This window comes from Branchiostoma lanceolatum, chromosome 4 (genome assembly GCF_035083965.1).
Source record: "Branchiostoma lanceolatum isolate klBraLanc5 chromosome 4, klBraLanc5.hap2, whole genome shotgun sequence".
In the NCBI taxonomy this organism is placed as follows: domain Eukaryota; kingdom Metazoa; phylum Chordata; class Leptocardii; order Amphioxiformes; family Branchiostomatidae; genus Branchiostoma; species Branchiostoma lanceolatum.
In genome coordinates, this window is record NC_089725.1 from 19,921,767 (window position 1) to 19,943,461 (window position 21,695).

The following is a 21,695-nucleotide window of genomic DNA, read 5'->3' on the forward strand; positions in this document are numbered from 1 at the left end:
TTTGGTACCTGCCGTTGTCTGGTACAATGGGGCTTGCAAGGTATTGGCTCTGACCTCACCTTTGGTGCCTATTTACATATATGCCAGGTGTGTATGGTCTGTGCCAGCTATGTGCCGACATATACTTGTGTCTTGAGCTAGGGTTGTTGGGAACTGGATAAATGTAACAGTGGAGGCTAAACATCCAGCAGTTGCTGTTTGTGAACCTATGTATGGTACAGTACATTAAAGATGATGACTCTACAAGTACATTTTGTACTGTCATGTCTCAATTCAACACTAAGAGGACCATGTCATACTGTAAGGCTGGCACATATATGTATATACATTTTGAATTGTGTCCTTAGGCTTTACGACTACTGCATGACACCTGCAAATGTCCCAGGTGTGACCCACATAACTTCCTGCCTCCATGTTGTTCAGGTATAGACAGGACCATAAAGACCTGTAGGACACTGACCCTTGATACCAGTACCCGAGCGTTGCAGCTGTCACATCATTTCATGCTTTACTTTGACATTTCTGTGGCCTTGATGCAGCATTTCCAGTTTTTATCCTGAGTGGTGTGTACTAGTTAAGTAGCTAGGTCAGTTATCTTCATGCCAAACTGTACCCATGCACCGTGTGTGTAGGGGAGGGTTCACTGAAAAGGATGGTTCTTCAGGGTTCTGCTTCTGTAGCTGGCCACCTCTCTGGAACAGATTGCACTGGCTAAGGCAGGTTGTGCCTGATGTTGCTAGTTCTCATCTATCTACAAGTTAATTAGCAACAATGGCAGCAACAAAGTTAAGCTCTTGATCCATTTTGACAGTAGGACATACAGTAAGTGCCTTCAGAGGATGGTTTTCTGTATTCAATCAGGATAGTCTTGAGTGGAACATTAGGTGATATTGTGATGTACTAGACACATACATGAAAGCAGATAAGATGCACCATCCATTTCGAAACTCACACAGAGCTTTAGGTGAGTTTATACATGTCATGTACTTCAAGTGAGGAATCCAATTTGGAGGTCCTGATAGTGATAGGTGCTTTGTCTGAAACATTTTTCTGTGATAGGTATGACGTATAGCTTATCATATACACAACAAAAAATTCCGGAATTCAAATGAAGGTTAGCTGATGATGCAACATTAGAAGACATTTGTGAATGAATTCCAGGGATGATGTATAATCATTGATGTATGGCAATGAATGATGTACATTGACGGCATTTGAAGCAGAAGTATTATTTTGCCTCAGGGTCAGACAAGTTATTTTCTCAGGTTTGGAAGAACTGTTCTAATTCTAACATCAGACATTATTCTCATGTCACGAGTCAGTCCTATTTCGTGGACAGATATCCCATGAAGGACCCTTGTACTGAGTGCATTCCATCCATCTAGACTGTCCGATAATGTCCTGGCCAGTCCTCTACAGATGAAAGTGCCTGGAAGCTTGCTTCTCCAAAACTTAAGATACTAACTATATAAAGGTACTTGTACCAGTACTTCAGAAGTGTGTAGGTTGTTGTAGTGAGTATCAGACTCAATATCTCAGCATGCTGGCTCAGATTAAACACTTCTCAGGACCAGGAAAGCCTTGCCAAAGCACTGCTATGGTGAAAGCTTTTTTAAAAATCCATTACTTTGGCATGATATTTACATAATGTAGTAGTGGACTCACTCTACAAGTGCGTCATGTATGTTTTGCCTCCATTAGGAATTCTGCTTTCAGTAGTCAATCACGTGCAGTGCATATTTCATTATCTCTATCAGCCTTTACTTCCACCTTTCGCAGAATTTTATCTCCCTTGATGGGATATGAGGCACTTGTCAGGAATTATTGAAAGGCTCTAAGGTCAAGTGCAAGATAGGGGTCAGCAAAGTAAAGCCCAAAATAGCTCCTCTATTTAGAAGGTAATTGCCCTGCAGGTGGGCACAGGCTGCTGCCAGCTATTAGGATGAGGATAATGTTGGCAAGGTCTGCACTCGTCTGGTTATTCAGTGTTACTGGCATATCTTGAGATATCAGTCATAACAATGGTAGAATCAAAACTTCATATGTGACTCATCTATTAAAGGTGCACTTCTATGCTGACTATGATATTGAGGATTTGTCTGCTCCTCTCAGTGGCTTCCCAGTTCCCACCCACTGATGATATGAGCCAACAGGACAACATCTAGCCTGTACTTCTATGCTTGTTGTATAGGATGTAGGTTTAAGTTCTTTTGTGTGTCAAAGGTCGAAGACTCGGGAACACAGTCAACAAATATTTGGAGCTGCTATTATATGATATTTAGAAAAGTTGACTCTCATTTATCACAGCAGCAAACCCAAATAAAAACATTGTGTGTAATGTCAATATTTTGTCTGTCTGCATGGTGATATCTTAACAAATCAGCAGAACAGTTTTTATCATTTAAATCAGTTCAGGACACTCAACACTATTCATAACAAATTTCTCACATTGAAGAGTAACAAAAGTAGAATTTGAAAACAATATGACATAATGGTGATTGTCCTTTACATTCAAATAGTTTGTGCTTTTATTGAGGTCAGACAGATTTATTTAACCTTGAAGGGTGTCAAAGTTCATTGTCTCTGAATTAGTCAGCGTTCCCAAATGTAGTTTTCATGTGGTCAGGGTAACCTTGTTTGTCTGTCAGAACAGGTGTTTATAAAGTAAATAAAACTATTTGCAAAGTATTCAGTTATTTGGGAAGCCACTGTAGACCATGAACAGCCATTCTTGTCTTGAAATCAGTATCCTATCTTACGCTCTTAAATTCTACAGTATTTCTACAAAGGGAAAGATATTTCCTAACTCATAAATGTTGTTGGTATAGTCCATAGCAGGAAACTGTACAATGTATTTCCGCATAACCAAGGAGGGTTAAAACTAACAGTAAGTGGCATAACCTGTATAGTAAGCAGACTGTCCCTAAGGCATGAGGGCGGGGCATGGGAGATTCTATTCAGCTTGAATAGGTCAGGTCAGCCTTTGATATGCAGTAGGACAGTCTGTCACCAATGGGGGAAGAGCCCTGGTGCAGGGGGCGTGACTATGAGGGGTGTGGCTATGTGTATCACCCCATGTGTTGTGTCACCTTATTGTTGTGGTACTCACCTGGAACAGCTCTAACAGAATGACCTAGCGGCTTGCTGGCACACATGCCTTGTGAAAATGAGTTGATTCATGCCTGGATTTGGGTGGATATATGACTAGCATGGTGTTCTATGCCATGGAAAAACGTTTGGTGAAGTTTCGGCGGAGATTGTCCCTTCCAGTTGCCAAAAGGTGAGAAGATCTGATCTCAAATTTTAGGCACGGATGAGGCTTTACAAAGGGAAATTTCTGTTGTCAACGTAACTAGAAAGAGAACTACAGACAGAGAGCTGCCAAGACTTCTTCCTTGTCTACTCTTCCCGTGTGTTTTCTATGTTCTATTTTGACTAAATTCTTCCAATCCTCTGTCAGGGCTGAATTGTGAGAATAAAAAGGGTGTGACAGTGTAAATCTCACTCCATTAGTGATAGTAGTGATTTACACAGAACTGAAGCTTCCATTACGTAGACTTTTAATCATAGTAACCGGGCTGGAGATGTAATGGGGTTGTATGATGTGCTGTAAATGATGATTATCGTGCATTCTATTTTTGTTGTCATGTGTAGTGTTGAGACAGCCTGTTTCTGTGGTGATGCTTTTGTTTCCTCTGGCCATGTTGGTTTAATTACTAAGATTTTAAACAGAGCTGGAGACAAAACAAACCTGACAACAGTAAGGGGCAAACCAAGTATGACTGGTGAAGGGGTGTCTGACAGCTGAAGCTATAAACTTGACTCTTTCTGCATCTTTATTTACTGTGTGTTGAAAACCCCAAAGAATCTTCAGGACTAATGTGTATCATTTTGGTAAATTTAAAAAGCTCTTGACCACCCAAGCAGACAGTATGTTATACTGTTGGTCAGAAAGTTGTAGCTGGTTGAACTAGTAACAGGAAAGTAACATATAACAGCATTCTAGTAAAAGGAACAGTACTCGTACCATGATTTTGGACTAAAGTTGAAAGTAATCTTTGTGTGTAGTTTGACCATGATGACTGTTACTCATGTGATCTGTAGCACGAGAGGTATCCAGTTTACAGAGGGAAGTTACCGGCACCCCTTCCAAACAAAGGAAACCACCTATCACTATCAGTCTTAACGTCATGTAAGGGGCCACACTCGTCCAACCATTCAAGCAGTCACGCACCCCAATCCACCAACTTCCTTCTTATTAAGTCTATAATGTTTTTAAGTAAGGATAAAATTTAGACATACTGTATAACAGCTAATGACTAATACTTTTCAATTCCATGTTAAAACAAAGTTCCTTATATCAAACTTGTAGGGTGTAAACAGTCAGTGATCTTTTATGATGTTCCTGCTGACTGTCACTCATGTAACCCGACCAACAGAACGAGCCGTATCCAATTCACAAGTGGATAATTACTTGCCAACAAAGGAAATGGCCTATAGGCTTTTGACCTAATGCAATGGGACGCCATAACCCAGGAAATTCAACATATATTCTACAGCCACACCTACCTGTGTCCTCTAGGTCTCTTCTTTTAAGACTAAGGTCATGACCATAAGTTACTCTTGTTTTTTAACTGGAAGGAAAATATGGAGACGTGTTACGGACAAACACAAGATTTCATCTTAGCCATAGAACCACAGCTTGAAAAACAATGATTAGAAAAAAATCTTGCAGTTGTCATTTTCTTAGCATTTGCTACTCTTTTAACCATGCAGCAAACTTGATCAGGAGTTTTAGGTGTATGAAAAATGATGTGCATATGCCTAAACAGCACAGAAAACCACCTGTAGGTCTTTGACCCCATGTAACTTGACACCTGCTACCTGAACAGACAAGTTCCTTATATGGTATTGACCTGCAGATCATAGCAATGCTTGATTGTTGCTCAATTTTCAAATGTAATGAAAAATTCATATCCATAACAACCAATTAACTGTTAAAAAAGTTACCAAGTCTGTACGCTATGGTTGTTTATTTCGTATAGTTGATCAACTGCCTCAAGGCTTGATGTTTATTATAACATGCCAGGTTTGAACAGTAAGTACAAGCAGCAAAAGACCAGACTGATAGGTGTCATCCACTCGCATTGGGCTGGACCGCTACTTTCAAGATAAGTGTGATGGGTTCCCTTAACATGCTTGAGGTGTTGCTCTCCTCAGACATGGGACCTCCAGAAGTAATTCATAAGAGGTAACAGTTTTTAGTAGAAAGCTCCTCTATCCAAGCATCTCTGTATTGATGACACTGTTGTTTTGTGTTTCTGCAGGTCAGATCCTGGTGGCCCTATCATCAGTAAGAAGCTGAAAAGGTAAGAATGAAAACTTGGTAGAAGACGACATACATGTAGTGTATTGAGCCAATTTTTATTAGTTATTTTTTGTGTTACACAGGCTGGTGACACAAACATTACTACCAGTGCCAGTCAGTCAGACAGACAGTCAACACAAATATTGGTTGGAATGAAATCCACAGTCACAAGTTCTGATAGAAATAGTTATTTACTGAATTTATAAAAGATTCAATGGGCCCTACAAGTCATAGGAATTTTAGCATGTTTAGAACTCAAAACAGATCCCCCGTAAAAGTGATTTTGCAATGCATTTATGAAATCACTTTTCCTAGACATGTACACGCAGGTGTGTAACATTGCTTCCTGGGAATTGGCTTTAATTGCCTAAGCTACTCTTGAGGTGGATTGTGGCATTTTTCACATATTTATGAACAATCACATGTGTATACTGATGAGCACATTCAATTTTGAGTGTGAGACTTTGGTGTCCAGTGATTGTAACATATACCCTGGGAAGATAGCAAAAATGCCAAAAGTGTTATCTTTGTAAATCAAGTTATTTAAGAAAGACATGCTAGACAATTGGTTTGACCTGAAAAGTGATATGTACAGGATTAACCTCTCCACAAAGTTTGTCAAATGTTAACACAATTCAGAAATCATACAAATGGAAATAACCCTCTGCAGAGCATGATTGGCTACATGTCCTCATGCAGGAGAGTTTTGTTTTATGGTCACTTAAGCAGAGAAAGCCACCTGATTTAGGCTGGCTGTGATGCCAATACCAGTGACCTCACATATTTTTATTGCAAATGGTGTTTTGTTATTGAAAGCTCTCTGACTCATATGGTATGATAGTATGTGAGGGGATGTTTTCCTGATCGTTGTGTCACAAGTCATTTTATGATAAGCTTTCAGTTTCAATTCAACTTCTTGATTTTTAAGAGGAAGAGGAAGTATTATTTGACAAAGCTAATTGGTAAGGATAAGTTTCTTGGCAAATATTAGATATGCATTCTATTAGAAGGAGAAGAGAGTACAGTACAGAACAATATGTTATGATAATATGTGAAGCTTTTATCATATCATGTTACCAGGTTTAATCATTGCTTCTGATAACTGTTGTTTGATACTGGCTCTGTCAACCATTCTGTGACTTAAATAGGAAAAAAATGATCAAGATAATTTCTGAACAGTTGGTTGGTACAATGTACAGATTTAAATCCTTGTCAACCTTGACAAGTTTCGGGTCTCTATGTTATTGCGTGTGTTTGTAAATAGCATGATTCACAAGGGTATAGTTGGATTGAAGTGTGTTTGTATTTAATACGTGAGTAGGTCTTGTTTGCATATGCCAAGCTGTTCTAGGAAGAGCAAATACAGTGACTACAAATAGTAGGCTCCAGTAAGGCAGGGGGCAACAAGAGAATGAAAGACTAGATCTAGGAACTGCTATCTTGTCCCTTTGTTTTGTTTATGTGTGGATCGCCATTGATGATAATTTCCAGGGAGCACTAGAGAGAAGAAATGACTTACATGTACTAAATACCTCCCTTCCATTTCTAACTTCCTTTTATGCAAACTCGATTCTTGTTACTATGATTAGTATGAAACCATGTTGATAACCATGGTTACATTACTTACAAGAAGTTTTAGTCATGGCCCTACTACTACTAACCTTATTATTAGGCTGAAAGAGAGGTAGATAGGAATCAAGGTGTCTATTTTTGTGTAAACATTTGTAGAGATATCTCTTAACATTTAATCTGGGTGGGCTTACCACTTGTATTTAGAAGAATTTTTTGGATTTAAACATTGTTATTCCCACATCCCTTGCAATCAGTTCCATGACCTGGTTTTCCAGATGTTATATGATAGAACTAGAGATCTTCCTTGAGTACCCAAGCAACACAGCTGCAGAAAACATGAAAAGCCCCGTGTATCATCTCTACCTGGAGATTTCAAGACAACTGGTGGCCCTTTGCCGCTTAGGTGTATTTTTCCCTCTCTTCTCTGTACTGTATTTACCATTCCCTCTAACAAAGGAGACATGTCGAAATTTCATTATCCGTCAACTCAAATGTTTGACAGTCAATTACAGTGTGACAGTTATGTAACGATGCAGAACCGTTGCCAGGTGTGCCCCTCCCAGGTTCTTTGGTGTCATGAGCAGCTAAGGGTGAAAAGCTAACAAATATTTGAGCCTCATCAACCAGAAAGACGCTTCGACACAATACTGCTAGCCTCACTTCAATGGTACATTGATCAAGGCTAGTGGCGGTGTGTCAAAGGTCACCACACACCTGTACCTTGAACCTGTTGTCATCATCCTGTTTGTGTCTATAAAAGCCAATCAGATTTTATATAAAAACAAAGGGAAAAAATGCAAATATACAAACAAACCTAATTGTTCTTATGTATGCTAGTTGATACCAATAAGTTAGACCACCCAAATTTAATGACTTGTTAAGTTGTTTAAGGTGGTTTTCTTTTGGAAAACTTATATTAGGAGAGAGGGTTGAAGATTCACAAATCATCAACAAAAAGGGAATATTTATAACTCCTTCCATAGAAATGGAGCTTACATCAGTGTCTTAACCTCTTAGAGATAAAATTGTTTGATACCTTCGTCTTTTGCACAACCAGCTCAGGTATTCCAACAGATCTCGAGGGCTTATTCCTTGTTAATATATATCATTGCCATCCAGGCATGTTTTGTCTGTAAGTTTTTGATATTTGAATGAAAGAGAAAGAAAGAAAGAAAGACTGATATAAAATATGGTACTTTAATAAGCCCCAGAGGAGAGCCATTTATGAAATCTATCATTGTTCCACCCTCATACTTCTGTTGTCTGTAATAGCTGTTTGATTCTTGACACGTATACCATACATGTTTTTTTTGCTGTTTGGTCCCTTTCGTGTGTAAGCGGTGCATAGGGCAGCAAGTTGTCCTAACGTTATTTCCCAAACGTACTACTAGATAGTTTTTGTTCCAATACTGTTGCATCAAGATACACATCTATCAGCCATCAAATTCCTAAGAATGTAGGCCCCAGTCTAATCAGTCCTGTTGCTTTGAGACTGTGCGTCACTTCCGGTGCCCCCATCTGTAGGATTCTTGAATATTCACTGTCTAGTGCTACTTGTTGGATGAATGTTGCTTTTGACTCGAGAGGACTTGTGACCTACTGTATATCCTGCCAAAAATCATGGCATTTCGGAACTGTTTGCCAAGATGCAGGTGTGATTTATTTCCTGATGTTGCTTTTGGGGGGTAATGCTAATCTTTGACAAACATTAGAAACATTAGACTTGTTATAACACCTGAGGTGCTGGAAAGAAATGCACACTCTCAGTTCCATGTCAAATGTACAACTGTTACAATACTTCAATCTGTAAATGATATCGAAAAGAAAGGTACCACACATATCAGATTGTTGAGGTCTGGTTATTGACATTATTATGCTAATTGAAAATTGAGCCTGCTAGACGTACATGCTGTCCACCCCTCTGATTAGCAGTATATATGGCAGCTTCATGAATAGTTACCATTATGATAATGATTAATGTGCCTTCCATGACTGTATATTTCAATCCAGACTCACATCGTTTGTAGGTAGCTCAGAAAACAGTCAGATGAGATTAAGAGCAGTGAAGAGAAGGCGAGGAAAAGGCTGGATGCCGTGGAAAAGCTTGTCTCACAGGTACCTGGAGAAAGTATTAGGGTTAGTTGTTGTGGTCCACTGTGTGACCTTTGTCGGGAATCGGCAGTGTGCAGAAACAAATCAAGTCTCAAGTTAGCTTTTCATTTGCTTTCAAAGAGAGTTCTTTCAGTTAGAGGTGGAGTTTTTACGATATCTGATGTTATGATTGTTGACAATACACCACATAATTTTCTCCTGGACTGAGTGATTGTACCATGCCTTCTGTTTTCCCCAGCCCCCGTGTGCCACACAACAAGCACTCGTCTGCTGATGAGGGCCCCAGCATGGTAGAGAAGGGGACCAGTGGTGACCGTACTCCCGAGATGCCGGAGAGGGTAAACCCAGGCCACAAGGGCAACAGAAGTAATGGCAAAAACTCTAAGGTAGCCGCATACCTCGCTTATCTCAGATTCCTGCACATTTACACTATCATGACTTTCAGAATTTTTTTCAAAGGACCTGTGAAGATAATGTTTTGGTTAAAGATGCGAGATGCGTCATATTGAAAATTGATTGTACATGCACGCCATATATCTCACCGTATTTAACTATGTTGTAAATTATCATTGGATATTTAAGATTGAATATTCTAAAAGAATAAAGAGTTATAGTCATTATTTACAAATTCTGTGTTTGTCTTTTGAAATGAAATGTAGCTATGAATTAAAAAAGGGTAACATGAGGTGTTTTATTTCGAATTGAAAATTTGGCAGTTTTGATCTAAATCTTTATTTTTGGAAAATATGGTTTCATGAAACTAAAAGCTCTTTCAATATGCATTTTTAGTGTTCATGCAGGCAGGTGTTAATGTAAACACAACTCTCATACTAAAAGACTGATGTCAGCATGCTCATTTCTTAGGATTTGTATCATGATCACCATGTTGTCCTGTCTGAGTGCATGTACATGTATGTAGGAATGGTTGATGAAAGTATGATGACTGCTGCATGACACATCATTTGTGACAGTCTGTAGGATGGACCAGGATTGTCCCCAGGACACAGGCAGACGTCATCAGATAAGTTTTAGAAACAAATGACAAAAGCTAAGGTAAAATATAGTCTAAAACTCTTACCTCAAAAATGCTAAGATATAACATTTCACAGCTTAATCAACAATCACTGTGAAATTTGGAAGGAAACTTTGTCAATATCCAGATGTAGAGGAAATTGAATATCCTACAAAGTGAAATTTAAAGGCGATGACTGAACCCTGGGGACGTCTGTGGTGCACATTTTATGTTGTAACAATTCAGTAGTAGCTTGTGATATGTCTTCCATGTTCCAGCCCAAGAGGTAAATATTTTGACAACACATGTTCGTTATATGCATGGAGCATGTCACATACACAGCGGTGCTTCTGCTTCGGTATTGCCATGTACTGTGTGACACAACAACTAATTCACTGCTCAGTACTAAATCTATTTCGTATTGTCTTGCAGAAATCATCAAATTGGTACAATGTAAGTGTTACCTATATTGATTGTAGCTATCGCAACCTCCTTCCTTACTGTGAGCTTGGTAGAAGGTCAAGTTTGTAGACGGTGTGACGTGCTTGTGCCCTATTATAGCAGCACTGTTTGTTCTGCTTTCTTCTTGCATGAAAGCTACTAACAATAACATATATCATGTAACCTTCACTACAACAATAGTCACAGTTGGACTTCGAATAACTCCACCTTCATTTCTCACTCAGTTGTTTGTATGTTGATTGAATCTAAGTGTAAGTGAAGGTAAGGGCAGGTCATGAGCATCAGCTAAAACTGCTCGTAGACCAATCAATACCCAAATTAGCCAAATGGGGCCACCAGCAAGATAATTAACCTTACACACTCTACAGGTGAGTTATATCACCAGTATTGTACTGGTTACAGTTCATCTTGGAGTGCTGAAGGTTACTGGTCCCCACGCATTATCATGATACATGTATAAAGTAAAAATATTGTGAACCATGTGTGATACAACCCCATTGCATTAGGTATTATAACGCAATCATGGTTGACAAACAGTTTGTGCACAACTATATCTAGGGCCATTTTTCTAGATGCTGTTAAGATTGAAAACAGGTTCGCCTGTCTTATCTGAGTTCTTAGAAACTCTGGAGAAACATCAGTCTTCAGTCTGTTTATCCTCAAGCTCATCTAAGTTGTGAGCTGGGGCCTCCATCTGGAGCCAAAACTTGATTCTGGGCATATCGGGCAGATGACCAGTGTCAGATCCAAATAACCTGGTTTAGGGGTGAAACAATTTGCAGCTTAACCCCTTTATGTCTAGTTTGTAACTCTAATTCCATAGTTTACTTAATTGGAACGTATAACAAATCTCCTTCCTGCCATTGTTTATCAGTTGTATTCTCCTTCCTTCCCTCTATCTGTAGATGCTGCATCCAACATACAAGTCAAAGTGTGAAGATTTCCACAAGCTTTTCAAGCATCTGCCTGAGACTGAAAGATTACTTGTAGGTAAGTAATAGGAACATTGTTCACAAACACACAAAGGGCACAAAGTGTGGGGTATTATTTTTATCGTAACTGCAATTCTATTAGGTAGGTTGTGATGCTGTAACTACCAGCTAAGGTGTATGACATTTATGCTTGAGCTTTTTTACTTACACATTGTTCTCAATCTGTCTGTTTTAGACTATTCCTGTGCCCTGCAGAAGGACATCCTGGTCCATGGCAGACTTTATCTCACAGAAAACTGGGTCTGCTTTTACGCCAACATCTTTAGATGGGAAACTTTGGTGAGTACAGGCATGAAATGCAACCTCGATACATATAGAACATTATGAATGGCAGGGCAGGCCTTCGTGTGTCTTGTATCAGAAAGGTCAGTGGGGTGGTGACGAAGATATCTTTTATCATAGATAGGTATGAAGAGCAGTCAAAGATGAAATCATGGTATTTAAAGCAAAAAGGGCAGTGCGTCCAATCGATTTCCCCTCTCCTCTTCTTGACATTTTCTAGATGCCCTTTAAACATGTAGTGCCTTGATTAAAATCAAAGTGGTTTGTTTTGGAAACTACAACCAGCACAATGGTTACAGGTAGATTTGTGATGGGCAATTTGATGTGATGAGAGATGGGCTGTGAACAAGGTAGTACTGTTACCGGATTACAGGCTCACAGAGACATAGCAAGCAGCTCAAGTTGCAGCAGCTGTGTTTTCATCTCTGGAGACCTGATTTTTCTTTCTTTCATGCCTGATCTCCGCTCACGGCACAGGAAGTCTTTGATTCGTGCAAGTAGCCTTAGTCTTATGGCATGGCAGGAAATGAAAATATTTCATCTCTGGGAAGATAAAAGATAAAAAGGATGATAGATGCTCTGACGATAGTCAGTGAAGAAGAGCTGCTTAAATGTGCAAATGAGTCTCCTTTTCTAAGGGACGTTCTACGCCTTAATGTACGTCATGAGTTTGCGGTACAAGGCCTGGCAATATGTTTGGTTTCTCAAGACTAACCACGATATCACCCTTATCAACTAATGTAGCCAAAATATTTTGTTACGTAGTTCTAGTTCGTAGTCTAGTGCAAACTCCCTGGTATGGATATCTTCTTCTTTTTTTTTACAAATGTTGCTATCAATTTTTGAAATGAGTGTTACAGGTGCTCAGCTCATGACACATTGTTTGGTCTTATAAGTTGATTTGTTTATTGTGGGAAGTTGGAAGAACAGAACTTGCTGCCATACGGTCTGACCCCAAACAGTTCTTACAAAGTCCCAGCTGGTGTTGGCTCCTTCTCCTGATATCTGCCTCAATCTCGCTCAGTATCACCAAAGTGTCACGTAAAAGATAGGGCCTTTGACGCACTACACCGGATCTAAGGACAAAAAGACTTGCTTGTCACTAGACATGACGACATTGTGGCGTTTAGCTCTTAATTAAGTTGACGCACATTCCATCAACTACAGTTTTTAGGCTGCATCACAGTACATTCCCAATAACATGGTCCAGTCAGGACCTTCTCTCTTTGCCGGGTGCCTGTTCGGCATTTGACTTGGAGAAAAAATGTTTCCATTTCCCACAATGATGCCATTGCTGAGGCCTAAGCTACCTGTGCTTGGGTGTGCATCTCTGGCCCTTTTTGGATGTAAAGCATGGGTAGGTATCAATTGCATTTTAACATGCTGTCAGAAAAAGTAATCACATTGACTAGTTTCCAATTTCAAGTCAATTTCCTTTATGATCCAACTGTATAACTGCAATTGCAAATGTGCAGCTTGGGGCGTGCACATGTACATGAATGTGCCCCATCATTGCCATAACCTGATCTTTAACCTTATCCTAAAGCTATAATTTGCAGAGGGGAACTCCAGTGCCACTGCAATTTTTATGGAAGATTTACTTCTAAAATACCAGAAAGTTTGAGAGCAGGACCATGCAACTTTCCATTTTGTTTCTTTAGGCCAGCTGTCAGCTTTTGGTCTCCTCCTCCCTGCCACTGATATCAGTCCTAGAAGTGAAGTTGGGCAGTTTAACCCTGACAATGCAAATACTCTCCAAACATAAATCATTGCGGGTTAGAAGGGGTTTCCAATATCCTCTCTCCAAATCTTCAATATGCATGTACACAATGTATGTTATTGATTGTCTTCAACTTGTGTAATCCTATAGATGCAGCTAAAGGTTCCAGGTGACACAAAGCCAGAAGCTGTATTGCTTACATTTTTACAGTTGGCAGGAGTTCAATAGGCAAAAGTTGTACTTTAGGCAACAGGCCGAAGAGAGCAAAGTATAGACAGCAAAGTGATGACATGTCTGACCATGAAGGAGGCGTGATACGTTGGTACCTGACCTTGCCTGTTGTTCCCTCCCCACAGCTGACAATCAGATGTAAGGACATCACCTCCATCACCAAGGAGAAAACTGCCAAGGTCATACCCAACGCCATCCAGATCTGCACAGAGAATGAGAAGGTAAGGGTCTCATCACATCATTGATCTGGTGTTTTTAAGTTTTACTGAAAATTTTAAGATTTCCTCACACAAAACTTTATTTTTCAAAGGTTCTTCAAATAAAATTTTATTAACCATGCATAAAAATGTTGGGGATTTTAGAATCGGGTGATCTTAATTGTGAAAGTGTGATTTACCCATGGTACAGATTAATGGTTCCATTCGTGGGTACATGATTTAAGGACTTTCATCCATTGATTTTACAGCGTAAGTGAAAAATTACTTTTGGTCCTGGAAAGCCATACAAGTGCTAAGAGTCACAACTGTTTTATTTGTTTCAACATGAACCAGTCACAGGGAATACATTATAATGTTCGCAGACTATCCTGTTGTAGGCAAGTCTTTTGCTCTACTTTGCTTGCAATTAGCCTTTGGGGCATGGTTTTGCAATAAAGTTATTATGTAGGCTGCGCCCTCTAGCTGCATCTTTGAAAACAGCAGTTTGGAGCATACAGGAAAGAATAGTGAGAGTATTTGACTGTTATCCAATACATCCAATAACTGCTGCCCTTGAATTAAGTCATTGGTTAGGATGTTAACCTCCCAGCATGCTGAGCTGCCTATGCATTAGTCTAGTAGTTGTCATCAGGCAACTGGAAGTACCAGAATAAACTGCAGTAAACTGTAGTGAAGAGTAGAGCTGACATGCAGGCCTTTGGTTTTCAGCATTTCCTGACATCCTTCACCCAACGAGACTCTGTCTACATGATGATCTTCAGGATTTGGCAAAATGCCCTACTGGAAAAGGTTAGTCATGACATTCAGTCAATCCCTCTGAGATGTTTACGTTCATGTCTGATGTAAAGGACTATAATTGTAAGTTATTTGTAACAAAATAACAAACAATGTTCGTAACCAGGGCTTGCTAAGTATGTGACCATCCCAAGTCTATGATTATGTATGCTGTAGTTGGCTTTGTATGAGAATGTTCTTTGAAAGTCTTCTTTCTGTATAACACCTAAAAAAAAAGTATTGTACTGACGAATGCAGATATATCTGTAAAAATTTCATGTGGAAAGTGGAAAGATATTTGCATGCTATAACAGCCTTATTGTCCACTATGACTATCATAATGGTGCACCCTGTCCTCTTCCTCACTATCCAACCTTTGTTCTGCTGCTCAGCACTGGGTGTAGTCTCAAGTCATGTTAAGCAAAATTGAATCAAGACGTTGTGGTTAAAGGTACATTTTGATAATTGAAAAACTTACACACAAGTGAGACTATCTGTCAGACAATACACGGTGTGAAAGATGGCACTGTTAGATGCTACGAAATGATAACAGCTCATGCTATCCTGTCGGCACCTGTCTACCTCGTAACTCAAATCCTTTACTGTGAAAATGATTAACATCTTGAATGAGATACCGTAGTATGGGTAACAACCTGAGTTTTTATTTGTGTTCCCATTGGTCATCTTCAGCCACTCAGCCCTTCTGAACTGTGGCAGTACTTCAAACTGACCAATGGGGAGATGGACTTCAGTAGTGAGGAGGAGGACTCAGCAACAGACAGTAAGAGCACAGGTAACTAGCCGAGCCTCCCACATTCACCTGTCCTCTCTGTCTCTTACACAGCCACTCAGTCCCTCCGAACTCTGGCAGTATGTTCACCAGAGTTACGGGGAGGAGCTAGGCTTTACTAGCGATGATGAGGATTACATCTGCCCTTCTGCCGCAGAAAATGAGAATGACATCGTGGAAGAATCGGGCACTGATGCCAAGGATGACAGTGATGCCACAGGTCGGAATGAGACAGCTGTTTTGATGCAGAATTTTGTTGCAGGACTTTTTTTGTATCCTTAGCCTTTTTCTTAAATTCATGTACTGGCAAAAAATCACAGGTAAAGGAAATCACAGGATGGTCAGGTAAGAAGAAGTAAAGTTTCTCACACTAGGAGCGAATGTTCTTTCTTCGACTGTTGTAAGTTTGATAATGACTGCGATATATGTCTGACTTTTTTCTTTGTCAGCCTCTGTAACTCATCTGTCTTCTCCAACAGAGGACTTGAATGCAAAGAAAGGGGAGGGCAGCCCTGGGAGCAGGACTCCGCAGAGAGCAGCTAGCCCCATCCCCAGCCCTGCTAGCAGCGAGCCCTCACGCCTCAGCTCCGTGGAGTCACCTATGGTTAGTCATTCGCTATAATTGTAGTGTTATTCAGGCTAAACCAATTTAACTTGTACGTTCTCTGATTCAGAAAAAGATATAACACTGGACTGGAAGGGCGAAGTTTATGCTTTGGTGGACATACATGTACCTGTTCATGTAGGGAGTGAATATTCTCTGATAAAGTTTTCTCCCAGCCCTCTGTCTACATGTTTGCTCTTGCTAGCTTGAATTTTACTTCAAAATGTCTAAAAACCAAGGAAATAGATTGTGTGCATCATCTGTCAAAAAGTACAATCATGCTGCAGTATGTATCAGTACCATAGTTTATTTTACATGAGAAGAAATAGAATTGTACAGTTGATTCCAGTGTTGAAATCCTCCTTTGCATCTGCATCTATACAACTCATGCATGACACCTGCCCCTCCTAGCAGAGACATAGTGAATTACAGTACCTTTTATAGTACCGCAAACCAGGTTTACCCTTCATCACAAGGGAATGAAGTACTGTTTTGGGCATGTGTGTATGTTTGTGTCTGTCATCTGACAACCTCACAAAGCAGTATGGGTGAAAGTCTGCTATCTCTGATTGCTTTCTGTGCTTACTGTGTGTGTCAGTACCATCCTTCATGTCTCAAGCAGCAAGCCATCTGAGATGCAGGATAATTCACCACCACACCTGTCAAAATCAATGTCAGGTGTAAATTTTGCCGAAATGAAATTTCTTCATTTATTTTCAGCCCTGTAATTGCTATTTTTTTAGCTTCTCAGCCTTTGCCTGTTATTGGGTATATGCACAAATGTAGCACTCTTGAGACTCACACTACAGTCCTGCTGTAGGATGAAACCTGTCTGAGAGCTGGTATGAAATCACATTTACAGTAGGTGTTGATGTACATTTACAGTAGGTGTTGATGTGTAGCTAGCCTAGGGCTAGTACCAGGCCTGTTTTATTATGGAAGCTACTGTATTTCACCCCCACCCCCCAGAGCATTAAGAGTACTTAACTGACAACAGGTAGGACAAAATGGGGTACCTGTGGGACCATTACTGAACCCTGTAGATAGCACTCAGCTGCCTCTCATATTTTCATCACATCTACTTGTTTTCATTGTATCTGTATAAGTCTTAATAGGTAATCTTGATGCTGATCATATAAATTAAGTTTTATTAATTTGATTAAAGGTATTAATCGCCTTATTTAGAAAATTGCAAAATGAAAAGGTACATGAATTTGGACATAACCAAACAGCTTGACACTTGTAACATTTTTACTAGTTTAACAATAACAGTACTGTTCATAGATTGTGTTTTTTCAATTTGCTCCATTACCATTTGATTGGTACCCAAATTAGAATAAAACATTATGTATTAGTACCATAAAGCAATAATTGGCATGTACATATAGGATACTGTGCCGGCAGCACTTCTTTCTAAATAATGGATGAACTTGCACATGTAGTAGATATGTTGTATCTATACTTCTTTGGACAGGATGTCTGCTTGGGTGGAAAATGGGCTCATTTCATGTTCCATTATCCACACAACCTACCTCACCTTTGCTCCACTACACACCATTATGTGGGGTTTTTCGATATGCGTGTCCCCCTTCTGCTGGGAGCATCTGTCAGCACTGCTAATCAATCACATGTAATGGATGGGACCTCATCTCTTATGGGGGTGGGATGTTAAGTCTAATCAAAATGTAATCTCCAACTGGTCCAGGCTGATGTTGTTTTGGCTTTTTTCTTCAATGGTGGCACAATTATTCATTAACCATTTTGTTTCGCCTTTCTGTGACTCCTTTTGCATCTCCTTTGGCAGCGTTTTTGTTAATCCTACAATTCCTAGAACACACAAGAATGATTAAGATAGAAACACAGTACCATGACAGGTCCTTTATGTTTCCCTGATAATTGTAGTGCTTTTGTCATCAGCGATTCTACTCTTGTCATCTTTAGATTGAATTTGACTTTTGGGTGTTACCAATGTACAACCCCACCATTCCCCAAAGGGCACATTAGTATCAGTACTTGTTTCTCAAACAACTTGAGGTAAACCAAACATGAGTCTTCAGATTCAGATTATGTTATTCAAAAGCTGGCTATAGTCATTGTGTGTACACTAAGCTGTAGATGATCCCGGTAGACTTCTATTCTGGCCCTCTTGTTGTAGGTTTGGACCTGAGGGATGCTAAGTTAGGTTCTGCATGATTAAGCTTCATTGGACCAATTTTCCCCAGATATTTTTGGTTGATAATAGTAATACAGCCTTTCTGCATTGCTTCAACATGGTTAACCTGTACTTCGTACATTATGTGCGCCCCGTAAGACTTGTTCCATTTCATGTATGCATGTTATAATCATGTTGACAACTCTCATCTCGGAGCCATCCGCCAATCACAATATAAAGGTCAGGGTATTCAAATATTCATAATAGACCCCATGTTCTCGTCTCCCAATGGACCTCTCAGAGCTGTCTAGATACGTCAACCCCATTTCTCCTTACCTTAATGACGAGGTGGAGCACTCACCATGCAAGGCACCGGCTTCCTCAACTACGTGAAACAGGAAATCTTGGTACTGTTTACTTGTTTTGTCTTCATATGATTAATGTTTGACAAATCCATCAAGTGTTGATCAGTTAATTGGATCCTACTTGCATATTTATCAGTTGCAGTACGTGAATCGAGGATCGTGAGGGGGGTTACATTAATCAGTCAATGATATAGTTTGCCTGAGGTTAAGATGTTGTATGTTGATTACTGTCCCTCGGAGGACGAATGTGCTGCTGTGATTTAATTTGTGGCCCCTCAGGTTTGGAGATGGTGGTATCTAATTGTTGAGGCAGGATCGATCCCCTGGCAAAGGGGACAATATCTGATGTCATCTGCATATGAATGGAAAATTCCTGTGCCATTGTTCAATAAATCAGGGTCAGCGATTCAGCTGGTTGGGTGGAGCAGAGCCAGCAGCTTCATCAGTAGGAATGTGGACAATGATTAGTTTTGATTATCTAAAGGCTTGAGGAGTTAAAGTCTTGTTGGGTTCAGAATGGACATTTCCTTGGCTTCATTTAAGAACCACTGCAGTCTCTTCTCAGTCATGGACATGGACAAGGTCGTGGAGGTACTGTTGGGTCACCTGTACATGCAATAACCTTTCTGTTCACATGCATTAATATTTTAGAGTTAGAATGGATCACTGAAGTTGTACCTCGTGTGTGTTCTGATCATATGTGAGTCTTTGTCTCTGTTAGATGTGCCTGTGTTTCATGGTTTTATTTTCGTGCTTATGGAATATTGCTGTGGTTATTAACCTCCTCCCTGCTGCCTAACTCTGTAATCAATAGGGAATCGGGTGCCAAATGGCTACTTCAGAGTGCTAAAGGTCTGTAACCAAAAATGCCTTCCAATTTCATCAGTGGCTTGATAGATGAAGGAGTTATTGGTCAAAACTTATAGTATGTATTTTTGAAAGAATATTGAAAGTTCAGCCTTAAATCAGTGTAATCGACTACAGTCTGTACAACTGAAATTATTAAAATAAACGTAGAGTTGGTTTCCTTTTCTTTTCTTATACTGTTCTAGAACATGTCCTCTGTTCTGTAACATGACATTGTTAGCATACAAGGGAAACCAGATTTATTCAGTTCACTTCAGGCCACCTGTCTTCTGGGTGCAGAAAACAGATTAAGGTATTCATTTTGATTATAGCAGAAAGCTTAGTCTCTGTGGAAATATCTAAGTAATGTATGTCCTTAGGGTCAATACTAACAGTTTTCATTGATCTGTCATCTTCCTACTTTTCTATAGACTGGTTGCAATCCTGGGTAAAAGGTCTAGCAATCCAGAGAACTTTGAATAGCACAAAGTGAAGTTGATTAGATTTTATGATAATTGCTTGAAGGAAAATGACATCCTGATCAGTTCCCAGAAAGCCAATTCAGAACGATGTCACATTGGAGATGTCAGTCTAATGTGGAAATTCTTGCCTGGGGACAAAATAGCACTTACATGTAAGTGACAGCTCGGGGTTTGATTTTCCCTGTACGTGACATGCCTGCCATTTTGTGTTTTCACCAGTCATGCAATATTTGTCATGTAACATTAGATCATGGTGTCAAGTCCTGATGGTAACATCTGAGCTCACAACACTCCCATCCAATAACCATCAGTGGGATGATTTATAGATATTGATTCGTGATGACAACACTGTAATATCTGTGTCACATAGCACTCTGCTTAAGCTCCCCAGAATTACAAGGTCGTAATCTTGTCATTGCAGAGCCATGTACATTTGTAAATATGTCACGGACACAACTGTGTATCTGCGTCATAACGTGCTTGCACAGACTTAAATTATAGCAAAGTTGTTTTTTTCATTTAGATGTTTAAATTGCTGTAATTTGTCATCTGCTGTATGGATGCTGAAATTTTGATTGCTGCCTATATCATCCTTTTCAAGTATTGTTGTTGAGAAGATGAAGGATATTTTCTTACACCCACAGTCATTCCTCATTCACCCATCCCTGCTGGTGCCTCAGCACATGCTCGTCCATCTGGGCCTGCCCCCCACTACATCTCAGGTTCATTCCTGCATTCAGTTTGATGGAATGCCATCTTTTGTGGTGTTATTGGTTTTCTATCACTTGTGATTAATTAACAATATGCTGATTAGCAGTGCAGAGGTGTAGTAGGCCATACCAAATAGTTTTTATCTCTTGTCTTCCTTTCTTTTCTTTACTTTTCTTACATAAGTAGTAATCTCCAATACATACAAAATAGTGCCTTTCCATATCACTTCTTGACCTGTATACATGGTTTTTGTCTTTCCCAGAGTGATGATCCTCCCAGTCTGCCGGTCGGCCGTTCCTCACCCACCACCCCACAGAGCACCTCCGAGCAGGCCGATATTTCTCAGGCAGACACCGTAGCTGACGAAACACTCCCTCAGGACTCCATGAAGGACGACTACATATCAACGGAGGAGAGCGACACCACTGAGACAGAGGATGATGATGTTGGTAGGTACACTGTAGTAGTCATCTGTGCCAACATTGAATCCTGAAAGTGCAATGTTGTGTGAGGCTAATCCCTGATTCTTTTGGATACCACTACAAGAGTTCTTCACGGATGAAACTCAAATACAAATTTTAGAGACGAGAAACAACAAACCGTGACTGCAGACTTTGAATATTGAACACAAATGAATTTATTTGAACTTGAGAACGTATACACTGTAGACTGTACTAAGAACGGATAGTAAGATCAGCCATTCGAACATGGAATGGCCAAACACGTTTGGAATTATGGCTATCAACAGCTACTAGTATCATCTATAAAAAGGTCATCAATGGCTGTTATGCATAAAATGGGATTTTAGCCCTACTTACAGTTGCTCTTAATTATTTCACATTAAGCAGCAAACACTTTCTGTGAACCTCGTAATCAGATAAGGAAGGATTTCAGACCTTTCTGTGATTCTGAGTAAAGCTACATTACGCCATAATTACTGAGGCCAGTGTCTGCCCTTGATCTTCATGGATTTGCATTGTGTCTAAAAGTCTAACAACCAAT

At 39.8% G+C, this 21,695-nt stretch overlaps 1 protein-coding gene across 19 annotated transcripts in view; it reads left to right on the top strand.

Moving 5' to 3' along the window:
• LOC136433195 (protein Aster-B-like) overlaps nucleotides 1-21,695 on the top strand; it is a 58,132-nt gene that overhangs the window by 27,356 nt on the left and 9,081 nt on the right. For 9 of the 19 annotated variants that reach the window (XM_066425122.1, XM_066425124.1, XM_066425128.1 and 6 more), the window contains 12 exons: nucleotides 5,328-5,369; nucleotides 8,951-9,055; nucleotides 9,291-9,438; nucleotides 10,497-10,517; nucleotides 11,432-11,516; nucleotides 11,694-11,797; nucleotides 13,877-13,972; nucleotides 14,678-14,758; nucleotides 15,434-15,536; nucleotides 15,691-15,753; nucleotides 16,013-16,137; nucleotides 20,956-21,142. In XM_066425122.1, the coding sequence (XP_066281219.1) occupies nucleotides 5,328-5,369; nucleotides 8,951-9,055; nucleotides 9,291-9,438; nucleotides 10,497-10,517; nucleotides 11,432-11,516; nucleotides 11,694-11,797; nucleotides 13,877-13,972; nucleotides 14,678-14,758; nucleotides 15,434-15,536; nucleotides 15,691-15,753; nucleotides 16,013-16,137; nucleotides 20,956-21,142 (1,160 nt within the window). Of the gene's footprint in view, nucleotides 1-3,102; nucleotides 3,281-5,327; nucleotides 5,370-8,950; nucleotides 9,056-9,290; nucleotides 9,439-10,496; nucleotides 10,518-11,431; nucleotides 11,517-11,693; nucleotides 11,798-13,876; nucleotides 13,973-14,677; nucleotides 14,759-15,433; nucleotides 15,537-15,587; nucleotides 15,754-16,012; nucleotides 16,138-20,955; nucleotides 21,143-21,695 lie in introns of those variants that run through there. The other 10 variants (XM_066425129.1, XM_066425137.1, XM_066425134.1 and 7 more) reach the window with 6 other exon arrangements.